This window comes from Sodiomyces alcalophilus (assembly GCF_042370955.1).
Source record: "Sodiomyces alcalophilus JCM 7366 unplaced genomic scaffold ACRALscaffold_1, whole genome shotgun sequence".
NCBI classification, from domain to species: Eukaryota; Fungi; Ascomycota; class Sordariomycetes; order Glomerellales; family Plectosphaerellaceae; genus Sodiomyces; species Sodiomyces alcalophilus.
This window is the reverse complement of record NW_027263532.1, coordinates 1,151,169-1,172,641: the sequence shown is the minus strand read 5'-3', so window position 1 is coordinate 1,172,641 and position 21,473 is coordinate 1,151,169. Positions and strand designations below refer to the sequence as shown.

The following is a 21,473-nucleotide window of genomic DNA, read 5'->3' as shown; positions in this document are numbered from 1 at the left end:
AAAACCACACATAATAACCATCATCATCTCCCATGACCGTCTATCGAATGGTGTATTCTGGGAAATTCAAGGAATTCATTTCTTAACTGCCATCACAACAGCATTCTCCAAGTCCTTGACAACCAGACTCGAAGCTCACCGCAGTCGTCAACGCCAGCCCGCCTTCATCGACCCTCTACATCTGTCGTCTCATACTCGACCCAGAAAAGTCCCAATGTCATCCCCAGCGATTCTCCGTATTCCTCGTTCCGATGAACAAGGGAGCTTTGTGCTTGTCCACGCCTCACAGACGCGATCTAAGCCCCTCGACCTAAAACTGGTCGGAACAGATGGCCTGGCCCCATATCTGACCTTCTGTAGGTCAACTTAGCATCCCTTGCCCGCCGTGACCTACACGAGACTGCATCATACTAGGTGCTGACTACGAGGTCTATCTTAGTACGCCATAGCCAGGCTTCGTCCCTCATGGTGAAGAACAGCCCAGTCTCGGAGGATGAGTGGCTCAAAATCCTTTCAGCCCTACTTCACCAGGAGCCTATGGAGGGCATGGAGGCGGTTGCCTCCGTGGAAGAGGAGTCCTTGATTGTAATCACGTTCAGAAAGCAGGTCCGGGGTGTCACGGTGAGTTTCCGGTCCTCATGGAATCAACCCCCACCCTTTTCTTCTGTTTTTATTTTGTTTCTTTTTTTCCGTCCCTTTTTCCAGTGCTGACATATTCCAGCAACGCCTGGGAACACTCGAACTCAAGCACGCGCCCGATGAAGAGATTGAATTGTTTGACTGGTGCGGCCTCGCAGCGGACGCCGTAACCGAGGCGAGGAAAGCTCTCGCCTCCGCCGCGGCTAAAACCGCAAAGCTTGAGGAAACCGAACGTGAATTGCGTGTTCAGCTATGGGAGCTCGTCGAAGCTAAACACGCAGACGAGCAGGCGATGCTTGAGAGATTCCGCGACCTCCTCAACGAGAAGAAGGTTAAGATTCGCGAGCAACTGCGCCTCCTAGCGGACGCGACTGTGGTCCCGGACGTACTGGCAGGGTCACAGAGGTCCGACGGTATCAAATCAGAATCGGGCAAAGGTCACGTGGCAGAGCGGTCCAGGCCCACGAAGCGGAAGGTCTCCGCTGAGAAAGAATTAGCCGACGACGACGACGACGATGATGACGACGAGTCGGGCCGGCTCGAGAAGATGGACGTCGACTCGACAGCTCGAACACCTGCGCGGGAGACGTCTGACGACCAGAGAGACACGACGGACGGGGGGACAGAGGCGGAGACGGAGACGGCGAGTGAGGGTGGGGACGAGGACGAAAGCGAGGGCGAGGGCGAGAAACGTGCTCCACAGTCTCAGAAAGCAACATCATCGAGACAGTCTGCAAGTCAACAACAATTTCAGGATTCAAAACCATCCTCTCAGAAGGACAAGGCACCACCTCCCCGACGAGATTTACCGTTCCTGAGAAAAAAGGCAGAGAAGAAAAAGACAACACCTCCGCCGGCAGGAAGCGAGACGGAGTCGGACGATGAATTGTGAACGAATCACGAGAAAAAAATGTGAGCCATTTGATTGAGTCTATATTATGGCCTGAGCTTTGAGACGCAATGGCAATATATTGATATCTCGTATGACAACCAACTCACGGTGGCGTCCTAAAAAAAATTCAGTATGTCTATGGAGCCGCTTCCCTTAATCAAATGCCACCGTCCTCGGGTGATAATGGACCTGATTTCCTAGTTTCGACAAGATCTCTTTTACCGCCTGTCGTTGGCATCAAACCTATCTGTCCAGTATGCGCGGTAATGTACCGTCTTGCCGGCCTCGGCGATCTCCTCGACCTCTTTGGGCGTGAGCTTGAACGCGGGAATCTTGGACATGTACTTGACGAGCCTATCCTCCTTGGAGCTGGTGGTGAGGACGACGAGGCCCTGGTCGATGCACCAGCGCAGGCCAATCTCGGATTCGCTGACTCCGTACTTGGTCGCGAGACGGCGCCAAATCTCCGGGATGGGACCCTTGGCGTCCTGGCGGGTGATGGGGGTGAGCGGGGAGTAGCAGGAGACGGCGATGCCGTGGCGGCGGTGGAAGTCGAGCAGGTCGCCGTGCTGGAGGTACGGGTGGAACTCGATCTGGTTGATGGCCGGAACGACCTTGGCGGTCTTGAGGACGGTCTCAAGGTGTTCCTGGAGGAAGTTGGAGACGCCGATGGAACGGGCGCGGCCCGATGCCTTGATGGCTTCGAGGTCGGCCCATACGGCCTGCAGCTCGGCGGGGGTATCGGCCAGGTAAGGGGAGTGGATGAGGTAGAGGTCGACATAGTCCAGGCCTAGCTTCTTGAGGGAGCGGTCGAAGGCCTCTTGGGTGTTTTGCTTCTTGGTGACGTGCAGCTTGGTGACCACGTAGAGTTTCTCGCGAGGAACCCCAGCTTGTTTAATGGCGGCTCCGAGCTCTTCCTCGTTGCCATAGACTGCCACGATGCTCAATAAGATGATACCGCCAGGTAGTCGGAATGCTGGACGAGCAGGGGGGGCCCAGGGTTTCCAAAGTCACTTACCCTCAGCGCCATCTAGGTGGTAGTAGCCTGCTTTGATGGCTTTGGTCGTGATATCGACGATGCCTTGGTCGAAATTGCTGCTATCGCCTTTGTAGTTGGCGGAGCCGAGACCATAAGCAATCTATGGGAGGTTCAGGTCAGTGAATCGATATCAAACCCAGTGAAGAAAAGGTAACGAAGAAAGACACAGCCAGCTAAGTTCCTGAGAGGGGGGTTCAGTGGATATGTTACCATGGGGATCTCGTTGCCATCGTTCAGCTTCAAGTTTGGGATATAGGGAAGTTGCTTGGGCGGGGTACCCGAAGCGTCCGGTTGGTATGTGGCGCCCATGGAGTTCATGTTGTCGTTGGTCTGTTGATGTTGGTACTATTGTTGTTGGTACGGTTGCTGTTACCGATATACACTCTACTTGTCTCGATTATGGATGGTGTTGTTGGTTCTCGTAGATCACAGGCAAGCAATATGTAATCAAGGCTGAGGAAAGGTCAGAAGCACTACCTATGGATCAAGATGGAGGGGAGTGCTAATCTATTCCGTTAATTCTTACAGTATTACGAACCACAGTAGAACTACCTGCTTATGATACGATGAGAGCCCTCGACGAGTGGAGTGACGTATACGTTCGCGGTAGTGTGTTTCCGAAGCTTTTGATCCGCACGGAGGAGATGATCGTAGGCCTAAGTCCGAAGTCGGCCAAGTGGCTTATGTAAGCCCTTTCCCCAGTGCGAAGGCGATACAATGACGTACAACATGCCGACAACAACGCAATTGTTTATGTGAACTGGCATCAGTGACTCCCAGCAATAAGACGGTGGCGAACGGCATATTCAAAAACATCTTCACCTAAATATCACGAATATCTGAATCGATTTTACTGTCATTTCGCTCCTCCGTCATAATATCTCTGGTCGACGGTCGAGACACCACAGTAAATCACTTACTCTCAGCAACCTCAAGTAAACCCTCACCCGAGAATCCAGCATCGTTCGTATTGTTTCTGGTGAGACCACGATTTGTCTGATAGCCGGCAAGTCACGGCCCCACCGACCCGTTCATGCGCAGCGCCGCCCATCAAGTTCGTGGGCCGCTGTATTCTCTCTCGACCAGGCTCTCGCCTCTGTCCTCGCCACATCTGCGTCGATCCCGGATCGCTCGCTTTTCCTCATCCATGGCGACAGCGACCCCCAACACCAATGGCGGTAACCACGGAACGGCTCCTGGGCCGGCCCCTGGCGTCGCCATAGCTGACCTACCGAAATCATGGCACTTCACATCCTCGCTCCCTCCCGACCCTCTCTTCCCGACGCCGGCAGATTCCCACAAGACTCCACGAGACCGGATCGGGCCCCGGCAGGTCCGTGGTGCCCTTTTCACCTGGGTTCGTCCAGAGCCGGTCCAGGACCCCGAGCTGCTGGCCGTGAGTCCGGCCGCAATGCGTGATTTGGGCATCAAACAGGGTGATGAGCAGACAGAAGAGTTCCGCCAGACCGTTGCTGGAAATCGGCTTCACGGCTGGGACGAGGAAAAGATGGAAGGAGGGTACCCTTGGGCCCAGTGCTATGGTGGTTTTCAGTTTGGTCAGTGGGCCGGCCAGCTGGGCGACGGCCGCGTCGTGTCGCTGTTTGAGACTACGAACCCAGCCACCGGCGTCCGTTACGAGCTGCAGCTCAAGGGTGCTGGCCTCACCCCCTACTCTCGTTTTGCCGATGGAAAGGCTGTCCTGCGCTCGAGCATCCGCGAATTCATCATCTCCGAGTCCCTCAACGCCCTTGGGATTTCATCCACTAGGGCGCTATCTCTGACGCTTCTCCCACACGTCAAAGTACGTCGTGAGACCATCGAGCCTGGCGCCATCATTGTCCGCTTCGCCCAGTCGTGGCTACGCCTGGGGACTTTCGACCTACTGCGTGCCCGCGCTGATCGGCCCTTACTGCGCACCCTCTCCACCTACGTCGCCGAGAATGTGCTCGGGGGCTGGGAGGCTCTGCCCGCCCGCCTCGAGCACCCAGACGAGCCGGCCATGTCTCCGGCCCCGACGAGAAACGTGCCCGCCACCGAAATCCAAGGCCCCGAAGACGCGGCAGAGAACCGCTTCACTCGGCTCTTCCGCGAGATGACTCGCCGTAACGCCGTCACAGTCGCCCACTGGCAGGCCTATGGCTTCATGAACGGCGTCCTCAACACCGACAACACCTCCGTCATGGGCTTGAGCCTGGATTTCGGCCCCTTCGCCTTTATGGACAACTTTGACCCCTCTTACACCCCGAACCACGACGACTTCCTCCTTCGATACAGCTATCGCAACCAACCCACCATAGTCTGGTGGAACCTCGTGCGCACCGCCGAGGCCCTCGGCGAGCTGATGGGCGCCGGTGCCGCCGTCGACGACCCAACCTTTGTCGAGAAGGGCGTCCGCGAAGAAGACGCCGACGTCCTCATCGCCCGCGCCGAGAAGATCATCACCCAAGTCGGCGAGGAGTACAAGGCCGTTTTCTTGACAGAATACAAACGCCTCATGGCCGCCCGTCTCGGCCTCCGCAAATTGACCGACGACGATTTTGACAATCTCCTCAGTCCCCTCCTCGACACGCTTCATGAGCTCGAGCTCGACTTCCACCACTTCTTCCGCCGTCTCAGTGGATCCCGTCTCGACGAGCTCGAAACGGAACAGCAGCGCAAGGATGTCGCAGCCCGCTTCTTCCACCACGAAGCCAAGCCCGGCAGCACCAGCGAAGAGGATGCTCGGGCCCGAGTTGCTTCGTGGCTTGACAAGTGGCGGGCTCGCCTGCTGGAGGACAAGACCGAAGAGTCCGGCGACGCTGCTGGAACGACAGACGGGCCGTCCTTGTCGTGGGATGAGCGCCGCATCAAGGCTATGAAGGCCGTGAACCCCAACTTCATCCCTCGTGGATGGATCCTAGATGAGATCATCCGCCGTGTTGAGAAGGATGGCGAGAGGGACGTTCTGCGCCGGGTGATGCACATGTCATTACATCCCTTCGAGGACAAGTGGGATGGCGAGGTGTTCGAGGATGGGCAGACGTATTCAGGTGACCGGGCGGAAGAAGAGAGATGGACGGGTGATGTGCCCAAGCTGGAGAGGGCCATGCAATGCAGCTGCAGTTCGTAAATCACCTGCTACCGGGTATAATACAACACAGCCAACTCTTCGAGATGATGGTCATAATTCTGTCAGTCGCATTGTCGTTTGCAAAAACTGCCACTTCGTCACTCTTTCGTAACTGGACAAAGAACATGAAGGGTCACATATGCCTTTTTGAACTCGTCTTTATTCTTCTCCTAGCCTAAACAACTCCTGATCGCATCATTCTTTTGATTATATGTACAAACAATGCGACCGACCACCGAAACAAAAGGAAACATGCGGTTTCTTTCTTTCTCTTTCCCTTCCAGCTCTAGACCTTTACTCGGTACAAATCCCAACGATTCATCTCCATACTCACGCCCCGTACGCGATCTGGCCCATGGGCTTGTCCTCTTCCATTCCGGGTGCCATAAAGTTCGTCCTGGGGTCGCCAGTGGCCTTCGCCGCAGAGCACCGGGCCATTGTCGGCGAGCTGCACGTAACACGTTAGTCAAAACGAAACATAACCTAACAGTAAACCAAGCTGGGAAAGCCGGGATAAGTGTTACTGACCTCCTGGAGATGACATCTGTAAAGTAGAAGTTGCTAATGGGATTCTTCAACGGGGCACCGTTGGGCTTGGAGCCCTTGTTCTGGTCTACAAGCTGCACCTTGCTGAGTTGCTTCAGAGCAACAGGCTCAACAACGTCGTAGGCGGCAAGAGCCGGGCTAATCTCCACCATGCGGTCCCGGACCTGGGCGACGTCGTCATAGGGCAGAGGAGCGCCGAGGAACTCGCTAGCGGCCCGGATGATCTTCCAGTCGGTCCGGGACGCGCCAGGCAGCGAGACGGCAGCACGGGTCATCTGGACGCGGCCTTCGGTGTTGATGTAGGTACCGGCCTTCTCGGTGTAGGCAGCTCCGGGGAGGACGACATCGGCGATCTCAGCGCCCCGGTCGCCGTGGTGGCCCTGATAGACGACGAAGGCGTCCTTGGGAATGTCGGCCGCGTTGAACTCGTCGGCGCCGAGAAGCCAGACAAACTTGGGCTTGGTCTCGGCGACGGCAGTGGAAGGAGGCACGAAACCAACTTCAAAGGCACCGACCCTCGAGGCATCCCGCTGCAGGACATTGTAGCCGTTCCACTCCTCGGTCGCAAAGTTGGCGGCATTCTTGTCGACGAAAGCTCCGATGGTCTCGTAGAAGGCCTTGGCGTCGACGTGGTCAGTAACGGCCGAGCCGACAATGATCATGGGCCGCTGGGCAGCCTGGAGCTTTTTGCCAAAGGGACCAGCAAGAGCCTTCTTCAGCGCAGCGTGATCGGCTCCGAGGTGCTCGAATTCGAAGGTGGAGTCCCAAGTCTCGCCGACGACGCCAATCTCGAGATCCGACCGCAGCCATTGTTTCCTGATGCGAGCGTTGAGGACCGCAGCCTCGTGCCTGGGGTTGCTTCCCACAATGAGGATGGCGTCGGCCTCCTCGATGCCGGCAATTTGCGAGTTGAAGAGGTAGTTGGATCGGATGTCAATGCCGTGGCTGAGGGGGCCGTTGCCCGACGGCATATCAAGGGCCAGATTCTCAGAACCGAGCTTGTTGGCAAGATCCTTCATGACAACCAGGGACTCGACCTCGGTCAGCTGTCCGGCGATGGCCTTGAACTCGTTGCCCTTGGGCTGAATGGTGGCGTAAGCGTGGGCGATCTCAGTCAGGGCTTGCTCCCAGTCAGCCGGCTCGAACTTGCCCTCGCGGCGGACGAGCGGCATGGTCAGTCGCTGGGTCTTGAGACCGTCACAGGCGAACCGAGTCTTGTCGTTGATCCATTCCTCGTTCACGTCGTCGTTGAGTCGGGGCAGGATTCGCATAACCTCCACGCCTCTGGAGTCGACGCGGATGTTGGAGCCCAGCGCATCGAGAACGTCGATCGACTCGGAGTGCTTCAGCTCCCAGGGGCGGGCACGGAAGGCGTAGGGCTTCGAGGTCAAGGCACCAACGGGGCACAGGTCGATGACGTTGCCGGACATTTCCGAATCGAGGTTCTTCTCGAGGTAGGTACCGATTTGCAAGTCATTGCCTCGGCCGGTCGAGCCTAGTTCGGGAGCACCGGCAATGTCATTGGCGAAGCGGACACATCTGGTGCAGTGAATGCACCGGTTCATGGACGTCTTGATCAAAGGGCCGATGTTCTTGTCTTCCACTGCACGCTTGCCGCCGATTTCATGGAAGCGTCCCCTGTCGGCGCCGTACCGCATAGACTGGTCCTGGAGATCACACTCGCCACCCTGGTCGCAGATGGGGCAGTCGAGGGGATGGTTCGCCAAAAGGAACTCCATGACGCCCTCGCGGGCCTTGTGTGTGAGGGGTGAATTGGTCTTGACGACCATGCCGGGCTGGACGGGCCATGCGCATGATGCCACGGGCTTCGGTGCCTTCTCGACTTCGACCAAGCACATTCGGCAGTTGCCAGCAATCATGAGCTTCCTGTTGTTAGATTTGTCAGTCCTCCGTCACCAAGCTTTGCGGAATTCGTATCGATTGGAACAGGTCGTCGTACTCATGATAGCAGTATCTACGAGAAATCGTTAGTCTTCTTGTTGTTGTTTTTTCTTCTCCTCTCTTCCTCAGATCGAATGCCCAAGACAGGATAACGGATGACAAACCTGGGAATTGTGACGCCTGCCTTCTCGCAGGCTTGGATGAGCGCAGAGCCGGCTACCCCACGTTAGCTCACTGGGCCCTCTCTAGAGCTTTGCGTACAGATTCAATGCATCCTACCTTCAATTGAGACCTTCTTGCCATCTACATTGGAAGCCAGTCAGTATATCTGCCGCCGTCCAACGGATTGAATGGTTTGCATTGATGCTTCGTACCAATTGTGAGCTCGACTTCGGCATTACGATGGGCTGTCGTGGCAAAGGTCCGCGAGGCATTGGCGGCCTGCCGGCCAGTCCGCCAAGCCGAACGAGCCAGAGTCTGCCGGAGCATCGTATCGCCTTGACGGATTGAGGTTGAGGGGAGAGGGTGGAGGGAAGGGCGGGAAGGCGGATATCCGTATGATAGGCAAATGGAGCAGAAGAATGTCGTCGTCGTTTACGGCTCGAGGAATCCGGCTGGTCTGCACACGAATTAGCTTCGCGATTAATTTACGTCGCTGTTCATTGGCCAGCCGGCAACTTCATTTCGAATCCTGCCTCAGGCACTAACCTGATTACCTAATCCTCTGATTCTCCCCCAGTACTTAGAGCGAAAATTCTACCGAGCCTTCTGGTTTCCTTTTCCTTTCTTCAACCAATTGTACATTGGGCACATTTTATCGTAGGTGAGCTTGACCGCTGCTGTCGCAGTGCGCTAATCAAGTTCACCCCTATCATGTGCTCTAGATGAATCACTTTCTGACGCCGATTATGGAAGCATGGGAGAATCTTCAATGACTGCTGCCTCTTACCGCCGGTCGTTACATCATTGGGTGCAGGGACGATGCGTTCATAATCTTTGGTTGCGATGCTATTCCGGCCTTCGGGACTTTAGCTCTGGCACGTAAATCGTAATCACTTTCCGAAATGATGGTTGACTTGAATCTATGCTTGCCGCACTTGAGGATACGTACAGCTGAGGGACTTTCGTCTCTCATCAGTCTCGCCATAACCCCACGGCATTTCTTTTGCTGAACGCCAAATGAAACGCTGCGTGGACATACGTCGGTGCATATTCCTAGTTTCATCCTCCAGTACCAATGGCCCTTGGCAAACAACTCAGTCGCCAAGAAGGTTGTCACGGGTACTGGAAGGAACGATTCTGGCGACGAAGGCGGTTCATAAGGCACCACACCGAACCTCTGTACACGATGAGTCGCGGTTTATGAAATAGGGAGGCGGACGAGGGTAAAATCACAGATCTGATTAAGCGCTCTGCCAGAGCTGAGACGATTAGGAGAGAGTAGAGGCCCGAAATACAGCTGTTGGAATGCAAATAAGAGATGCAGAAACACGTGCGGTATTAAAGGCGATTTCTTGGCTGTAGGTAGGGACTCTGCGTGATGTTAGGCTCGCCGACCCAGCTCATGATGATTCTTTGTTTCCCAAGTACCGTGCCTCAGAGGCCTTCTCCCGTTCAATGGCTCGACGATAGTCCTCCTTGACGTCTGTTGCCGCCACATCGAAGCCATCAATCACTCTTATAGCTCCTTCGACCAGACTGATCAGTTCATCGACCGCCTGCTCTCTCCACGTCGTCGCCGGGGCCGCGGGTTGTACAGGGGTTGGGAGTGGATGGATAGCCGCGTAGTCTTTGTTTGGGTCCGGGGAAGCCATCATATTCTGCAGCATCATGTCGCGCTCGTTCTCGTCGATATCGGCCGGCGGGACTTGCGCCCCGTATATTGCTTTGGCCTTCCTCGCTTCTTGGAGTATCCGGTCTCTCTCTCGTAAGAACATGTACCATAGGTTCTGCCTGACTTCATTGGAATGCCGGTCAAGGCGCTCCAGAGTAACCTTGAGACGCTCAAGTTTGTCCCGCGGGGCGTCGAAAGGTTCCAGAAGAGACTTTTCAAGCGGAACGAAGATTGCCGGAGACAAGTATTTCAAGGGCGGGATTGGTTGCTCTACTTGCGCCGGTGCTGATGAACGGCCCGTTGAGGCCCTGGACTCGTTCGTCATCAGAGATATCGGGATTGCGAATACGCAAATCTGGAACTGAAATCTCTCGGTGGATATGGCTTGTTTGTCCCGGTGATCGGTGAAAGTTTGCGTCCCTTAGTATTATCAGCAGGCCATTGAATAACTAGCTACCAACACCACATTACTTTCAGTTGTGGTGGTTTTGCTGCAATGATATCAAGATCGAAGATGAAGTCGCAATCTTTCGCCGTGAACTATCTCATGGATGACTAAGCTACGACGACGGCGCACCAAACCCAATTCAAGAGCCAGAAGGAGCTCGTCTTCGTACGAATTACAACAGTATTGGGCCGAAAGATCCCAATGCCTTCAAAATCCATACTATATTGCTTTCGCATCTCTTGGCCAACTCGTGGCTCTGTCAGGATGGGCGATGTAATCTTATGTTTTGTGCGCCATGCACTCCCTTCAGTCTCTTTAGACGTGCGGCACCCATATCCCGTCTGGTTCTTATCATAGATAGGCGCTGCCCTCGCGGAATTCCCTCGGTCCCAGACGCCCACCAAGACACGACACCCACTGAGGTTCCGTATTCCGACGCAGACAGCTGATTCATCTGAGTATTTGGCTCGGTCGAAGAACGGGGCAGGGACGAAGTGATACCCCGTTTACCAGGCCTCAGTTCACCAGCCATGTCTGCGGGAGTGCTCAAGGGCTGCTGTGGATCGTTGTTCCTTTGTGCGACGGTGTTCCCGAAGGCCAATTGCGTAAGGCATGCCGCTCCGCTCGTTATTCGAATGAATACGAGGGCTTCGGTTCTGGCTGCCATTGGCCTAGATAAACACCGTCTGCTTCTTTGGATCCAGTTATGGACTCCCGCCGGACACATCGCGAGAAATTTGTGTGCACCGTCCCTGTGCAGCCCCGAGGTATGGCTGGCCACACGAAACTGATGGGGTGTTGGCTGATAGAGATGGAGCAAAGGCCAAGCCATCCGCACTGGGAGTGGCCCGGGCTTCCATGGTTGAGATATTGTCGAGATGGAGATCCGGTAAGCCGTCATCTTGAAGGAAGCACGTTTCGCACGTACTCCCGCAGCAACTTCAGCCCCGCTCTCACCAAGTCCTCCAGCCTCCTGTCCTTCCGCTTCCGCATCCATAACAGGAGCAGAACCAAGAGGATAACGTCGATGGCAAGATGTTTCATAATCATCAATGCAAACCAGCCGAGTCGCGCTGGAAAGCTTCGTTCTTTCTTAGTTCTCCATTCTCTCCCCGTAGTGATCTGCTCCCGCAGCGCCGCAACTTCGGCCGACATCTTGACGAGAGCCCTTTCGACGCTACGGGACCAGTGGCTTCTCCCAGATAATTCGCCATCTTCGTCGTCCTCCTCCTCATCGTCTATCCTGCGCTGTGATGCCTTCTCTGCGGCATCATCCTCGCTCATAGGCTTCAGAACCCTCATAGGCCCTGTCGTCCCGCTTATCGGCTGCACGTATCGATTCCGGGAGGCTACGCTTTCCGCACCTTTCGAGTCTGATGCGCTGGGACTGTTGTTCTTAATCTGGTTCCACACGAATTCCAACTCGGTGACGAGCTCCTTGGCGTCCCTATTCGAGTCATGAGTCTGGTTAGCATTCAGAGGACAGGCTACCTCGGGGAAGGCTGCCAACGTACGGGGTCGTCGCGTAGCGATGAATTGTATCGATTAAAGCCTCGATATACCTCCTCTTAGCTTCGGTTTTGCTGAGGCCACACTGAGAGTTCCACGCGTCCCATTTGTCCTTCTCCCGCTGCAGGTCATTCGCATTAAGACCTGACGCGGCAGTTGGACGCTCCATCACACCGTCCACATCTCCTTCCATGGCTTGCTTATAGAGACCGTAGAGGCGAAGCCGGTCGGACGGCCGCGGGGGTGAAGCACCCGTCTTGGGGATTTTCTTGACAGTGCTCAAGGCATGGACGAAGACGCGATCTACGGGAGCGGACTATCCGTCAGTATGACAATCGTTTCCCCAGTGGCCATAGGTAGAGAGTATAACCTACCGACGGAGTCGGACATGTTGACTGTTGCCTATGCTGAGCGAGGCGAGCCGGAATACAGAGGGGTCGGGGTATCAGTTTGCGTGCAAGCCGATCAGAGGGGTTGCTACCAGGGACGCGAGAGCGAGAAGACGCGATCTGGCAAATAACGGGGGGACGGGTAGTTTGGTGTATTCAAGCTTAGCCCTCTAGGCATTCGACATAGCGGCGTGCATACCCATTTACACGACATCGGTAATGCGACGAAAGGTCCCGCAGTTTGATGCTGCCGTATCTCAATGTACGGGAATTGCTCCTCGCATTATCGTTCATGTCGCTTGCTCGGGAATGATTTGCCTCGGCGTAGAGGACCCGACCCACTCCCAATAGAGCTTGTACTTTGTAGACTCCGAGGGACAACCAATGTTAGCTTACGTAGTAATATACCCCGGATTCAAGAACCCATACCACGACATGGCAGACACGTGAAAGACGCAATATCAAGGACGCTGTCCAATTAGGAGACAGAAGTGGAAATATACTCTTATGCTCATCTCATTCCGAGTCGACGGTATTATCCCCAGTTCCTTTATCGTCACGTGCCGCTAGAAAAGCCAGCTTCTTGTCACGGTACTTCTTCATCAGAGCGACATTGTCTAATGCCATCTGCGCCGCCTTCTGCCCCGCCGCCTTCTTGTTCAAGTCGGTGCCCTTTCCAAGCCATTTGTTCTTCTCGCCCCAGCCATCGAGGTATAGATTAACAGTGAAGACATTCAAGCGCTTATTGTACTTGTCCTTTTTCGGACCACCCTTGTCGTCTTCGTACCTTAGCTTTATCCCCTGAACGGCAAGCAATGTGGAGAGCCGCTGCTTCGGTAGAACCTCCTCTTCTACGGGATTCTTTTGCTCCCTATCCATTTCGACAACATGTCGCATTTCCGGTTTCCTGGACAATTCTCGAATCTGGTCCTTGAGGGTCATGCTGTAGAGCGCTTTGAGCCATTCTCCCACTCGAGACAGACCATTTTCCGGGTCAGAGAGGATCACGGCAGCGACATATGCCTCGAAGACATCACCGGGTATCTTCTTCGCATCCTTGGAATTCTTGAATTCTTCCGAGAGATGTACCCGTTTCATGAGATCATACTTGGCCGCGTACCTCCCTAAATTGGCGTTGCAAATGAGGAGTTCTCGGAGCTGTGATAGGCGCCCAGAACTGGCACGACCGAAAGTGCTGAAGAGGACGGTAGAGGATATCATCTCCGAATATGCGTCGCCGAGCCATTCAAGGCGGTCGTAGTTGAGCTGAGACTTCTGTATTTTGGCCATCCCCGCGTGGGTGAACACAGCCTTCTCTAGCGTCGGGTCCAGTATGGGGGGCAGAGGCGGCAATGACGAAGCTATATCTTCTGGTTGAAATGGCGTGAGTAGAAGGGGAGAAGGCACGGGTGCCGACACAGACGACACCCGCGAGGCTTGAGATTGTGTGGATTGCGAAACAGCTCTGCCAAAGGTTGGCGTCTGTAGCGAGCCAGTGTCCGAGACGTTCTGTGAAACGGGGGTTAGAGAGAGCCGCGATTGTGTAGTGTTGGTGTCTTCTGAGACCCGTACCTCACGCGACGAGCCATCGCGGGCACCGTCCTTTGCTCGGTGAGTGCCTACTTCCTCTTTCGCCAGCAACCTAACCGCAGGAAGAATCACTGCACTGGTGTTTTGAAGGCCCAGGAGTAGCTGTCCCTGAGAAGCCCCCGCAACTGAGCCCCCTGAAGCTGAGGCCTTCTGAAGTTTCCGGAGGTGTTGAATGAGGTCGTCGGCATGATTGAGTAACAATGTGAGGGCCTGCTCGTTGGTCTCGATGGCTGGATTGAGAATTTGTCTTTTGTTCGGCCCACTTCCATCAAGGGCGCAGTCGTCCCGTGGTCTCTTTGACATTTTTAGTTCCCCTGCATGCGAGATGCTTGGAATTCAAGCACTGGAAGTTTTGAACGACAGAAGTTATGATATATTTGTCGCTATTTGAGTCTGATGAACCACCAACGCCTCTGTCAAAATAACAGAATCTTGGTCAAGGACTGATACTGATAAGGCGTCTTATCGTAGACTGGGTGGGCTATTCGGCGGGCAGTATGATCCGACGCCGAGACGGCGGGCCCACCCGAATCCAATCAAATGTTTCGATCGCATAGCATCTCACGACACTCAGACTCGGACTCCCAGACAACTTGCCAGACCATGACAACAAGATGAGCGTTCCACGAGCGAGGTTGTTAGACCTCATGAAGGTAAGTCGCTATCATGGCAGTGCTAGTACTATGCTGACACCTATCTTCAACAGGCGCAATGCCAAGTCTTCGCCACGACCTACAATCCCGACGGCATCCGAATGGGCAACAAGGTTTTGCGCCAACGGCTACGAGGTCCTGCACTGGCCGCCTATTATCCACAGAAAACTGCTACCGTCCAAGATGTCATAAGGGAATTTGGTCCTGATCTCACGACCTACGACGAGAAGGAGGAAGATCGACTTGAGCACATCGTGGAGTACGTCTTAACCCCCATTTTGCGAACGGATAGAGACTGACGTTGGATTCAGTTTGAAAGCTCGTGGCAAGAGCGCGCCGAAGAAGAAGAAGGGTGGAAAGAGTGAGTTCCGAGCTTCGTGTCCCAATAATCCGATATGTGCGTTCAATCTAACATTACTATAGCCGACTCGAGGAAATAGACAACGAGGTCGATCATCTCTGTACACTACAAATACCTGTGCAATTAGTCTTCATGTTGATGAGTATCTGGGCTCCCTTGAGCCAATGGAAGTCTCGGTTATGCGAGAGCCAATTGATCTATATGGAGTTTTGGACTGCTATACGAACTTTCGTGAGAACCGGATTCCTCATGGACATCAGCGGCATCGTGCTTCTCGGGCAATAGTGGGCCATGAGTGCTACCCTAGAGTCGGGAAATTCACACTTGTTCAGCCCTGTCACTTGCGCTCAAGATGGTTTCGGAAAGGGTGCGTTCTAAAGCCCTTGATCGCGACGGTTCAGACCTTTGTCTGCCTGGGGCCCGTCCATCAACCTACCGAGGAAATCGATTCAGAACGAAGACCACAAGTAATGTATGATGAGTATCAATCGAAGAAAGGAGTTCGCCGATCCCATGCTGAACTCGAATGTCCCCGGCGCGCTCATGCTGGCACTGGCTATGAGCGTAGCGGGGTCGGGTTTGACGGAGGGCTCTAAATCCCACTGAACGTGCCTGACCGACCTACGAAGGCTTAATGTCGCGCAGAGAGTTTGCTGACGCATGTGCTTTGGGTTTTTCACGGCCCAGTGCAACGCACATGCCGTGAGGCTGTGTGTTCCGTGGTGGCTTCTTTACCCCTAACGCCTTCTCTTGTCATTTATTGAACATGGCACAGGCTCGGGCAGGTAGGCAGCTTTTCCCCATCTCCTGGCTCGTCTATCTTTTTTCATACTGCTTTGCTGCATCGTACTTTCCCTGGTATATAGATGCCAACTGATTAAGTGGATAGACCATGTGGTTCACCTTCCGTGTCCCACCTTGGGGAGCTTCATATACACAGTACCTGCTTAATCTACCCATCTTACCGACCTTACCTTCCCAAATCAATATACCTTGATTGCCAGTGGATGCCTGAACTGACCCCTCCTTTCAGCTTCTTTTTACTTTCCCCTTCAGTTATCTTCCCTTCTCTCCTTCTACACAACCTACAGCAAGGTAACTAACAACGTCTCTCCTTTCACTGTCTCTCTACGAAGGCTCTTGACCCCAGGGAACGCAGTCAGCGCAAGCACTGGCAGTTCTAGAGGGTCTGTACTATTTGGTTGGACATCATTCTGACTTTGATTTGATCTCTTGAGCCTGCTCTGGCGTCAGACCGTTATCTACTCACCACGTACTATACCATTTCTTCAACTTTGACCTCATTGCCCTGCACTTCCCCTGACGGGTTGTGTTCTTGAAGCGCCGCATTATCTTCAGAACCTACCTGCTTTCCATAACTACACACAGCCACCTCACCGGCCTGCTTGTCGTGCCTTCCTAAGGTGCGTACAGAAGTACTTACTGACCTGAGGTTTGTTTCTCACCCCGAATTTCCCCTCATATTCTTTCTGTTCTGATCCCTCCCCCAGGAGCCGATTTTCGTCAAGACACGATCGACACACTCCCGGCCTGAGAGTGTGGACTCATCTCTGATCTGTGTTGCCCTCTTAAGGACATCTCGAGCGTTTTCCTCGTCAGATCTTTCGACCATCTTCACCCGCCAGATTTCGATTACGTCGGACGTCACAATGGCTTCAACCAACCCTGTAGGAACAATCAAACCATCAGCTTCAGCTGGCAAGGAACTCAGGAAGCTCCTTGACGTGAACAAGGGTGGTGGCCAGCCCTCGGGTTCTATCTTGGTAAGCTACCCGACCATTCGTCCCACTTTTCCATTGTTCTTGGGGGAGAAATCAAAAACCAAGCCCCCGTTTTATTCAATTGGCGCCCATTGCCTGCAGACGAAGCATTGGTGTCTTCGGCATGAAGTGCCGCGCTGGAATATGCCCCAGCGGGATCGATCCGTCGGTTCGTCTGCTGACACTTTCAAGGATCAGTCACGTAATGCTCCTGTTTCTGACAACCTGTCGAATTCCCCAGAACAGGTGGGCAATTCTCGTCCTTCCATTCCTTCCGAGGCAGTATTCAGGTATCTCGAGTACTAACTCCAGGCTATAGGACAATGCAACCAGGCAGAGCCTCACAGATAAACTTCTGGCTAGGCTTTCTGAGCAAGAGGACGCCCTCGAAAACCAGCGTCGAATTCTCAAGAACACCTCCGGGAACGGTGGATTCTATACTGCCGCGTTTGACAATGCCCCTACTAGCAGTTCCGTCCCTGTCACGCCTGGTATCGAGGACCCCGATATGACAGCTCCGTCTACCCGACCGGCTAGTGCGTCACACACGGAATCCGGCAGCGCTCGGGACTGTCTCAATGCCACAGGTGGCTCGGATGAGCTTTCTCGTCTCAAGATGGAGCTCGCCAAAGCTCAAAGCCAGATCTCCCGTCTCGACCAGGAGCTTTCCCAAACCCGTGATGTCACCAAGGTCCAGAATGAGCCGCCCGCTTTGAAGCCTGGATTCTTCAATGAAAGGGATACCATCCATCGTGGCCCTGACCTCTACAACCAGGATGGTCTTTGGACCGTTCGTGACGAGGAGCATTGCGATGCCACTAATGGCGTGGCTGGCGGTGCCACGCATCGTGCACGAAGCCAATGGGGCAACAACTCGAAAGGTGTTTGGCAAGGGCCCAATATTGCAGAGCCTGTTCCCCAGCCCCTCTCGACCGCAGGTAGCTGGTTTGCTGGCACTCGCGGCTTCAGTCACGGATTTATGGATCCCAATGGTCCGTACTCTGTGGACGGACCGCGAATGGAGACAATGACTCCTGAGCCGGACATCCTTATGCGTCCCTTTGGGGGCCGCCGCAGCAGCCACTTCGGCAGCCGGTACAGCTCTCCTCACCCATATACTTCCAGCAACTATGGCGGTTTTAGTCCTGCCCCTAGTCAGTTCGAATCCATGGCTGGGCCGGTCAATGGTGGACCTGGAAGCGTGGTATCGTCCTGCAACGGTGGAATTCCAGCGTACCCCTCGTTCAACCCGCAGGCTGTTGGCACACGCCTTTCTCCTCATGCTACTGAATTCCAGTCCAATGTTGGTTGGAAGGATGAGGTACGTGAGCCTGTCCGAAGTGGTAGCACTCGTCCTCCGTCCAGGCAGCTGATCCCTCGTGGTTCTCAGCAGTCCATCGGAGCAGAGGGCCAGACCTACCTTCCGACGACCGAGCCTCTGAATTACCGTCGACTTCTCGACCGCAATGCCAACTGCAACTGGAAGTATATCGTTGACAAAATTGTCTGCAACAATGACCAGCAAGCCTCCATCTTCTTACAGCAGAAGCTCAAGGTTGGGACCCCCGAACAGAAATATGATATCGTCGAGGCTATCATCGCCCAAGCATACCCCTTGATGGTCAACCGCTTCGGAAACTTCCTTATCCAGCGCTGCTTCGAGCATGGCACTCCGGAGCAGGTGGTCAAGATTGCCGAGGCCATTCGTGGCAACACGCTCAGCCTCTCGATGGACCCCTTTGGGTGCCACGTTGTCCAGAAAGCCTTCGATTCCGTCCCCGAAGATTACAAGGCCATCATGGTCCATGAGCTTCTTCGTCGCATCCCCGAAACGGTTGTTCACCGATACGCCTGCCATGTCTGGCAGAAGTTGTTCGAGCTGCGATGGTCTAAGACCCCTCCGCAGATCATGAAATATGTCAACGAAGCTCTTCGCGGAATGTGGCATGAGGTCGCCCTCGGAGAAACCGGAAGTCTTGTGGTGCAGAATATTTTTGAGAACTGCCTGGAAGAGGACAAGGTAAGCTTTTAAGAACATCCAGGAACGATAGAGGGGCATTTCTGACGAGACGACGGCAGCGGCCTTGCATCGAAGAAGTCCTCGCCAATATCGACATTGTCGCTCACGGCCAGTTTGGAAACTGGTGCATCCAGCACATCTGTGAGCATGGTACTCCTGGCGACCGCGGCCGTGCGGTTGACCACGTCATTCGATATGCTGCCGAGTACAGCACCGACCAGTTCGCTTCCAAGGTTGTCGAGAAATGTCTCAAAATCGGAGGCGCCGAGTTCCTCAGCCGCTACCTCGACCGCGTTTGTGAGGGCCGCCGGGACCGGCCGCGGATCCCGCTCATCGACATTGCCAGCGATCAGTATGGTAACTATCTGGTCCAGTACATCCTCACGCACGCCAATTCTCAGCACCGCGAGATCGTTGCTGGCCATATTAGGAAGCATATGGTTTCTCTACGTGGCTCCAAGTTTGGCTCGCGTGTCGGCATGCTCTGCACCAACCCAGCCGTGGCGACACGTCCCGGTCCGGGTGCTGGACCTGCCATGCCTCGTATGGGCGGCGGTAGCCGTGGGTTCGGGAACCCTTATCGCTGAAGTCCTGGAGAAACGCATGATTTTGCTACGGTTCTCGCATCGGGTTGCTTGTTCCCACCGTGAGAGCTTCTGTATCAGTCCCAGGTATTTCTGTTTGTACCAGGCCAGCATTGCATCATCCCCCCTTGTTCATCCTCACTACTGTCTAGCCTGATTTCTCCCGAATTCTTCTCATCACACTGCTCAGCAAGGCATGGCGACTTATATGTACCTTTTTTCGCAACGTTATCAGTTGCAGCTACCTACTACTAGATTCAGTTGTCATCGTACACGAGGCCAGCTACTGCCGGCTAAGTGCTTTGGACAGATTATGGTTACGGATGGATTTTGCGATAGGTGGGGGTAGCACAGTGCGGACCTCGGCATCTCGTTCAAGGGGCTTTGGGGTCGCATTATTTTACATCTTGTGCATACTGCTCTTTGCTCACATCAATGCTCGGCCGGTGTAAAACATCGAGGACTACGGGCCCTTGGCTTTCAAAAAGGAGACGAGGGGACGTTGACCCAGGAAAGAGAGGCTTGAGTCGACGTAGGAGGGTCTCTAGGCACACAGAGAGCGAGGAATATTGTTTAAGTAGAATTCCCTGGTATCTCGGAACACGGCTGAGTCGTTACCTCGGCGAGGACAGCTCAGCATACACGACACTTAATACATCAATGTAGTCTTTGCAGTAACTTGACTCGTCCAGTGAATCCAGTGAATGATTCTGCAACTCACGTATGCGCCTAATGTGGAGATATAAGATGATGGACTGACTTGTTTAAAATGATTAGACGTCCTATCCGATAGACAGAGATTCACGTAGCACAATACCTGGTGCGATTGACTGCCGGGCCCGGTCCGTATAACTGTTAATGCGCTTAGATACTAAAAATGGCGACCATGTCTCTACCTCTACCCTATGGTTGCTCGCCAGTTGCTGTCGTCTTCTCATCCTCGAGAGACGGAAAACTGGAATCAAGGGCAGAAAGAGGTTCCCTGGTAACCGGCGGTACGTCTTTCTCCCAGGGTTTCTTAGGCGCAGGACGCGCTCCGACAGGTTTTACAGTCTATGGAGTCAGTGAGCACAGCAGTTACCGGCGGGAATCCGGTTCGGAAGGCGTCCCGAGCGGAAGAGGAAAGGAGGAAAAGGAAAAAAAAAAAAAAAAAAAAAAAAAACCCTTTCAAGTCATCCAAGCGGGCCAGGGGAATAGACTTACCGGATCTCTGATGACAGTGTCTGGAATTTCACGGATCCCCGGGATGGTCTCTCCTCTTTGGAGCCTCTGAAGCATCTCGGCGAACCCCATGGGGTAGGCGGGCGTATCCCCATCGCCGCCAGGCTGAGTAGGCGAAGTTCCCTTCTCGACGTAAAGATCGGCTTTCGGGGCGGAGGCTTGCCATGCTGGGACAGCGTCGGTGCTCTCGCCAGTGGTCGCGGTAGCCGACCTGGCGGCGCCGTAGCCTTCAGGGATGACGTTCGGGGGAGTATGGTCTGGATGCCGGGCGAGCCAATCTTTGTAGCTCGCGAAGTCGATGGTGACACCTACTCGTTGGGTGTAGTAGAAGATGCGGGCGTGCAGGGCGAGCTCGGAGGGGTCTCCTCGCGGGTTGGCGGAGTTGGGATCGCCTAGGATTGCGTAAAGACCGGACTGTAGATGCGAAGCGTCTTGTTGTTAACCGAACTGAGATGAACGGCAAGGTAGCAGGCGACGAACGGACGATGAGAGAGAGTGTGTGGGCGGGTTTCGAGAAGGAAAGGAGAGGGAGGGTGGTGAGGAGGGATATGAGATGCGGCGGAGGAGTCGTTACCAGGAAAGTTTTGTCTTTAGTCCAAGGATACGAGTCGAAGGCCTGGTACATTCCGTCCGGGTCCTGAATGGCGCGAATGCGCTCTGCGCCGGGCATTGGCTGTGTCATGACGTGTTGTGGTCCCCAAGGGGTTCAAGACTCAAGTCATGTGTCTATGTACGGATTCAGGCTTTCACCTTTGTTTCAAAAGCATGTGAATGAAGAGACGGATGAGTTTGGGGTTCTCGGGTGGCAATAATTACTCTCTGAGAGTACGATATCTAATACAAGATGGGGACACACTAGGATGACTGATGGGCTAAACATCCATCTAGTCTAATGTTGTAGGGAGGACCGGGCTCACTTGTGAGGTCAGGTCGAATCCGTGATCGCTGGTGGGGGT

At 54.3% G+C, this 21,473-nt stretch overlaps 11 protein-coding genes across 11 annotated transcripts; 5 read left to right on the top strand and 6 right to left on the bottom strand.

Moving 5' to 3' along the window:
- Positions 1 to 91: 91 nt before the first annotated feature.
- Positions 92 to 1,531, top strand: ACRALDRAFT_1079302 (uncharacterized protein; the record flags this gene model as incomplete). The annotated part of the gene is made up of 3 exons (XM_071018890.1): positions 92 to 356; positions 440 to 621; positions 722 to 1,531. Exons 1-3 carry the CDS (start codon positions 215 to 217, stop codon positions 1,529 to 1,531), a joined length of 1,134 nt encoding a protein of 377 aa, XP_070878698.1. The 5' UTR covers positions 92 to 214.
- A 7-nt stretch (positions 1,532 to 1,538) lies between these two features.
- ACRALDRAFT_1060317 (uncharacterized protein) lies at positions 1,539 to 3,146 on the bottom strand. The gene is made up of 3 exons (XM_071016211.1): positions 2,781 to 3,146; positions 2,550 to 2,670; positions 1,539 to 2,462 (listed from the first exon to the last, which is right to left on the bottom strand). The coding sequence occupies exons 1-3, from the start codon at positions 2,886 to 2,888 to the stop codon at positions 1,750 to 1,752; spliced, it is 942 nt and encodes a 313-aa protein (XP_070878697.1). The 5' UTR covers positions 2,889 to 3,146; the 3' UTR covers positions 1,539 to 1,749.
- Positions 3,147 to 3,717: 571 nt separating this feature from the next.
- Positions 3,718 to 5,679, top strand: ACRALDRAFT_206227 (uncharacterized protein; the record flags this gene model as incomplete). The annotated part of the gene is made up of 1 exon (XM_071021994.1): positions 3,718 to 5,679. One exon carries the CDS (start codon positions 3,718 to 3,720, stop codon positions 5,677 to 5,679), a length of 1,962 nt encoding a protein of 653 aa, XP_070878696.1.
- A 330-nt stretch (positions 5,680 to 6,009) lies between these two features.
- Positions 6,010 to 8,616, bottom strand: ACRALDRAFT_2095282 (uncharacterized protein; the record flags this gene model as incomplete). Its single annotated transcript, XM_071022716.1, has 6 exons — positions 6,010 to 6,127; positions 6,208 to 8,112; positions 8,186 to 8,200; positions 8,292 to 8,343; positions 8,407 to 8,430; positions 8,502 to 8,616. 6 exons carry the CDS (start codon positions 8,614 to 8,616, stop codon positions 6,010 to 6,012), a joined length of 2,229 nt encoding a protein of 742 aa, XP_070878695.1.
- A 1,013-nt stretch (positions 8,617 to 9,629) lies between these two features.
- Positions 9,630 to 10,449, bottom strand: ACRALDRAFT_1060320 (uncharacterized protein). The gene has a single exon (XM_071016212.1). It carries the CDS (start codon positions 10,284 to 10,286, stop codon positions 9,690 to 9,692), a length of 597 nt encoding a protein of 198 aa, XP_070878694.1. The 5' UTR covers positions 10,287 to 10,449; the 3' UTR covers positions 9,630 to 9,689.
- An 857-nt stretch (positions 10,450 to 11,306) lies between these two features.
- On the bottom strand, positions 11,307 to 12,308 carry ACRALDRAFT_2023814 (uncharacterized protein; the record flags this gene model as incomplete). Its single annotated transcript, XM_071020167.1, has 3 exons — positions 11,307 to 11,856; positions 11,924 to 12,221; positions 12,293 to 12,308. 3 exons carry the CDS (start codon positions 12,306 to 12,308, stop codon positions 11,307 to 11,309), a joined length of 864 nt encoding a protein of 287 aa, XP_070878693.1.
- Positions 12,309 to 12,769: 461 nt separating this feature from the next.
- Positions 12,770 to 14,268, bottom strand: ACRALDRAFT_1074131 (uncharacterized protein). Its single transcript, XM_071018202.1, has 2 exons — positions 13,880 to 14,268; positions 12,770 to 13,816 (listed from the first exon to the last, which is right to left on the bottom strand). Exons 1-2 carry the CDS (start codon positions 14,198 to 14,200, stop codon positions 12,824 to 12,826), a joined length of 1,314 nt encoding a protein of 437 aa, XP_070878692.1. The 5' UTR covers positions 14,201 to 14,268; the 3' UTR covers positions 12,770 to 12,823.
- A 197-nt stretch (positions 14,269 to 14,465) lies between these two features.
- Positions 14,466 to 15,416, top strand: ACRALDRAFT_1074132 (uncharacterized protein; the record flags this gene model as incomplete). Its single annotated transcript, XM_071018203.1, has 4 exons — positions 14,466 to 14,550; positions 14,604 to 14,809; positions 14,862 to 14,911; positions 14,974 to 15,416. A coding segment is annotated over exon 4 (339 nt), but the record flags the coding sequence as incomplete, so codon positions are not given.
- ACRALDRAFT_1067584 (mitochondrial 37S ribosomal protein mS33) lies at positions 14,512 to 14,990 on the top strand (the record flags this gene model as incomplete). The annotated part of the gene is made up of 4 exons (XM_071017466.1): positions 14,512 to 14,550; positions 14,604 to 14,809; positions 14,862 to 14,911; positions 14,974 to 14,990. 4 exons carry the CDS (start codon positions 14,512 to 14,514, stop codon positions 14,988 to 14,990), a joined length of 312 nt encoding a protein of 103 aa, XP_070878691.1.
- Positions 15,417 to 16,581: 1,165 nt separating the features above from the next.
- On the top strand, positions 16,582 to 19,299 carry ACRALDRAFT_1054313 (uncharacterized protein; the record flags this gene model as incomplete). Its single annotated transcript, XM_071015814.1, has 4 exons — positions 16,582 to 16,695; positions 17,012 to 18,013; positions 18,086 to 18,712; positions 18,772 to 19,299. The coding sequence occupies 4 exons, from the start codon at positions 16,582 to 16,584 to the stop codon at positions 19,297 to 19,299; spliced, it is 2,271 nt and encodes a 756-aa protein (XP_070878689.1).
- Positions 19,300 to 19,867: 568 nt separating this feature from the next.
- ACRALDRAFT_1074133 (uncharacterized protein) lies at positions 19,868 to 21,462 on the bottom strand. The gene is made up of 3 exons (XM_071018204.1): positions 21,092 to 21,462; positions 20,500 to 20,931; positions 19,868 to 20,349 (listed from the first exon to the last, which is right to left on the bottom strand). The coding sequence occupies exons 1-3, from the start codon at positions 21,197 to 21,199 to the stop codon at positions 20,200 to 20,202; spliced, it is 690 nt and encodes a 229-aa protein (XP_070878688.1). The 5' UTR covers positions 21,200 to 21,462; the 3' UTR covers positions 19,868 to 20,199.
- Positions 21,463 to 21,473: the final 11 nt, after the last annotated feature.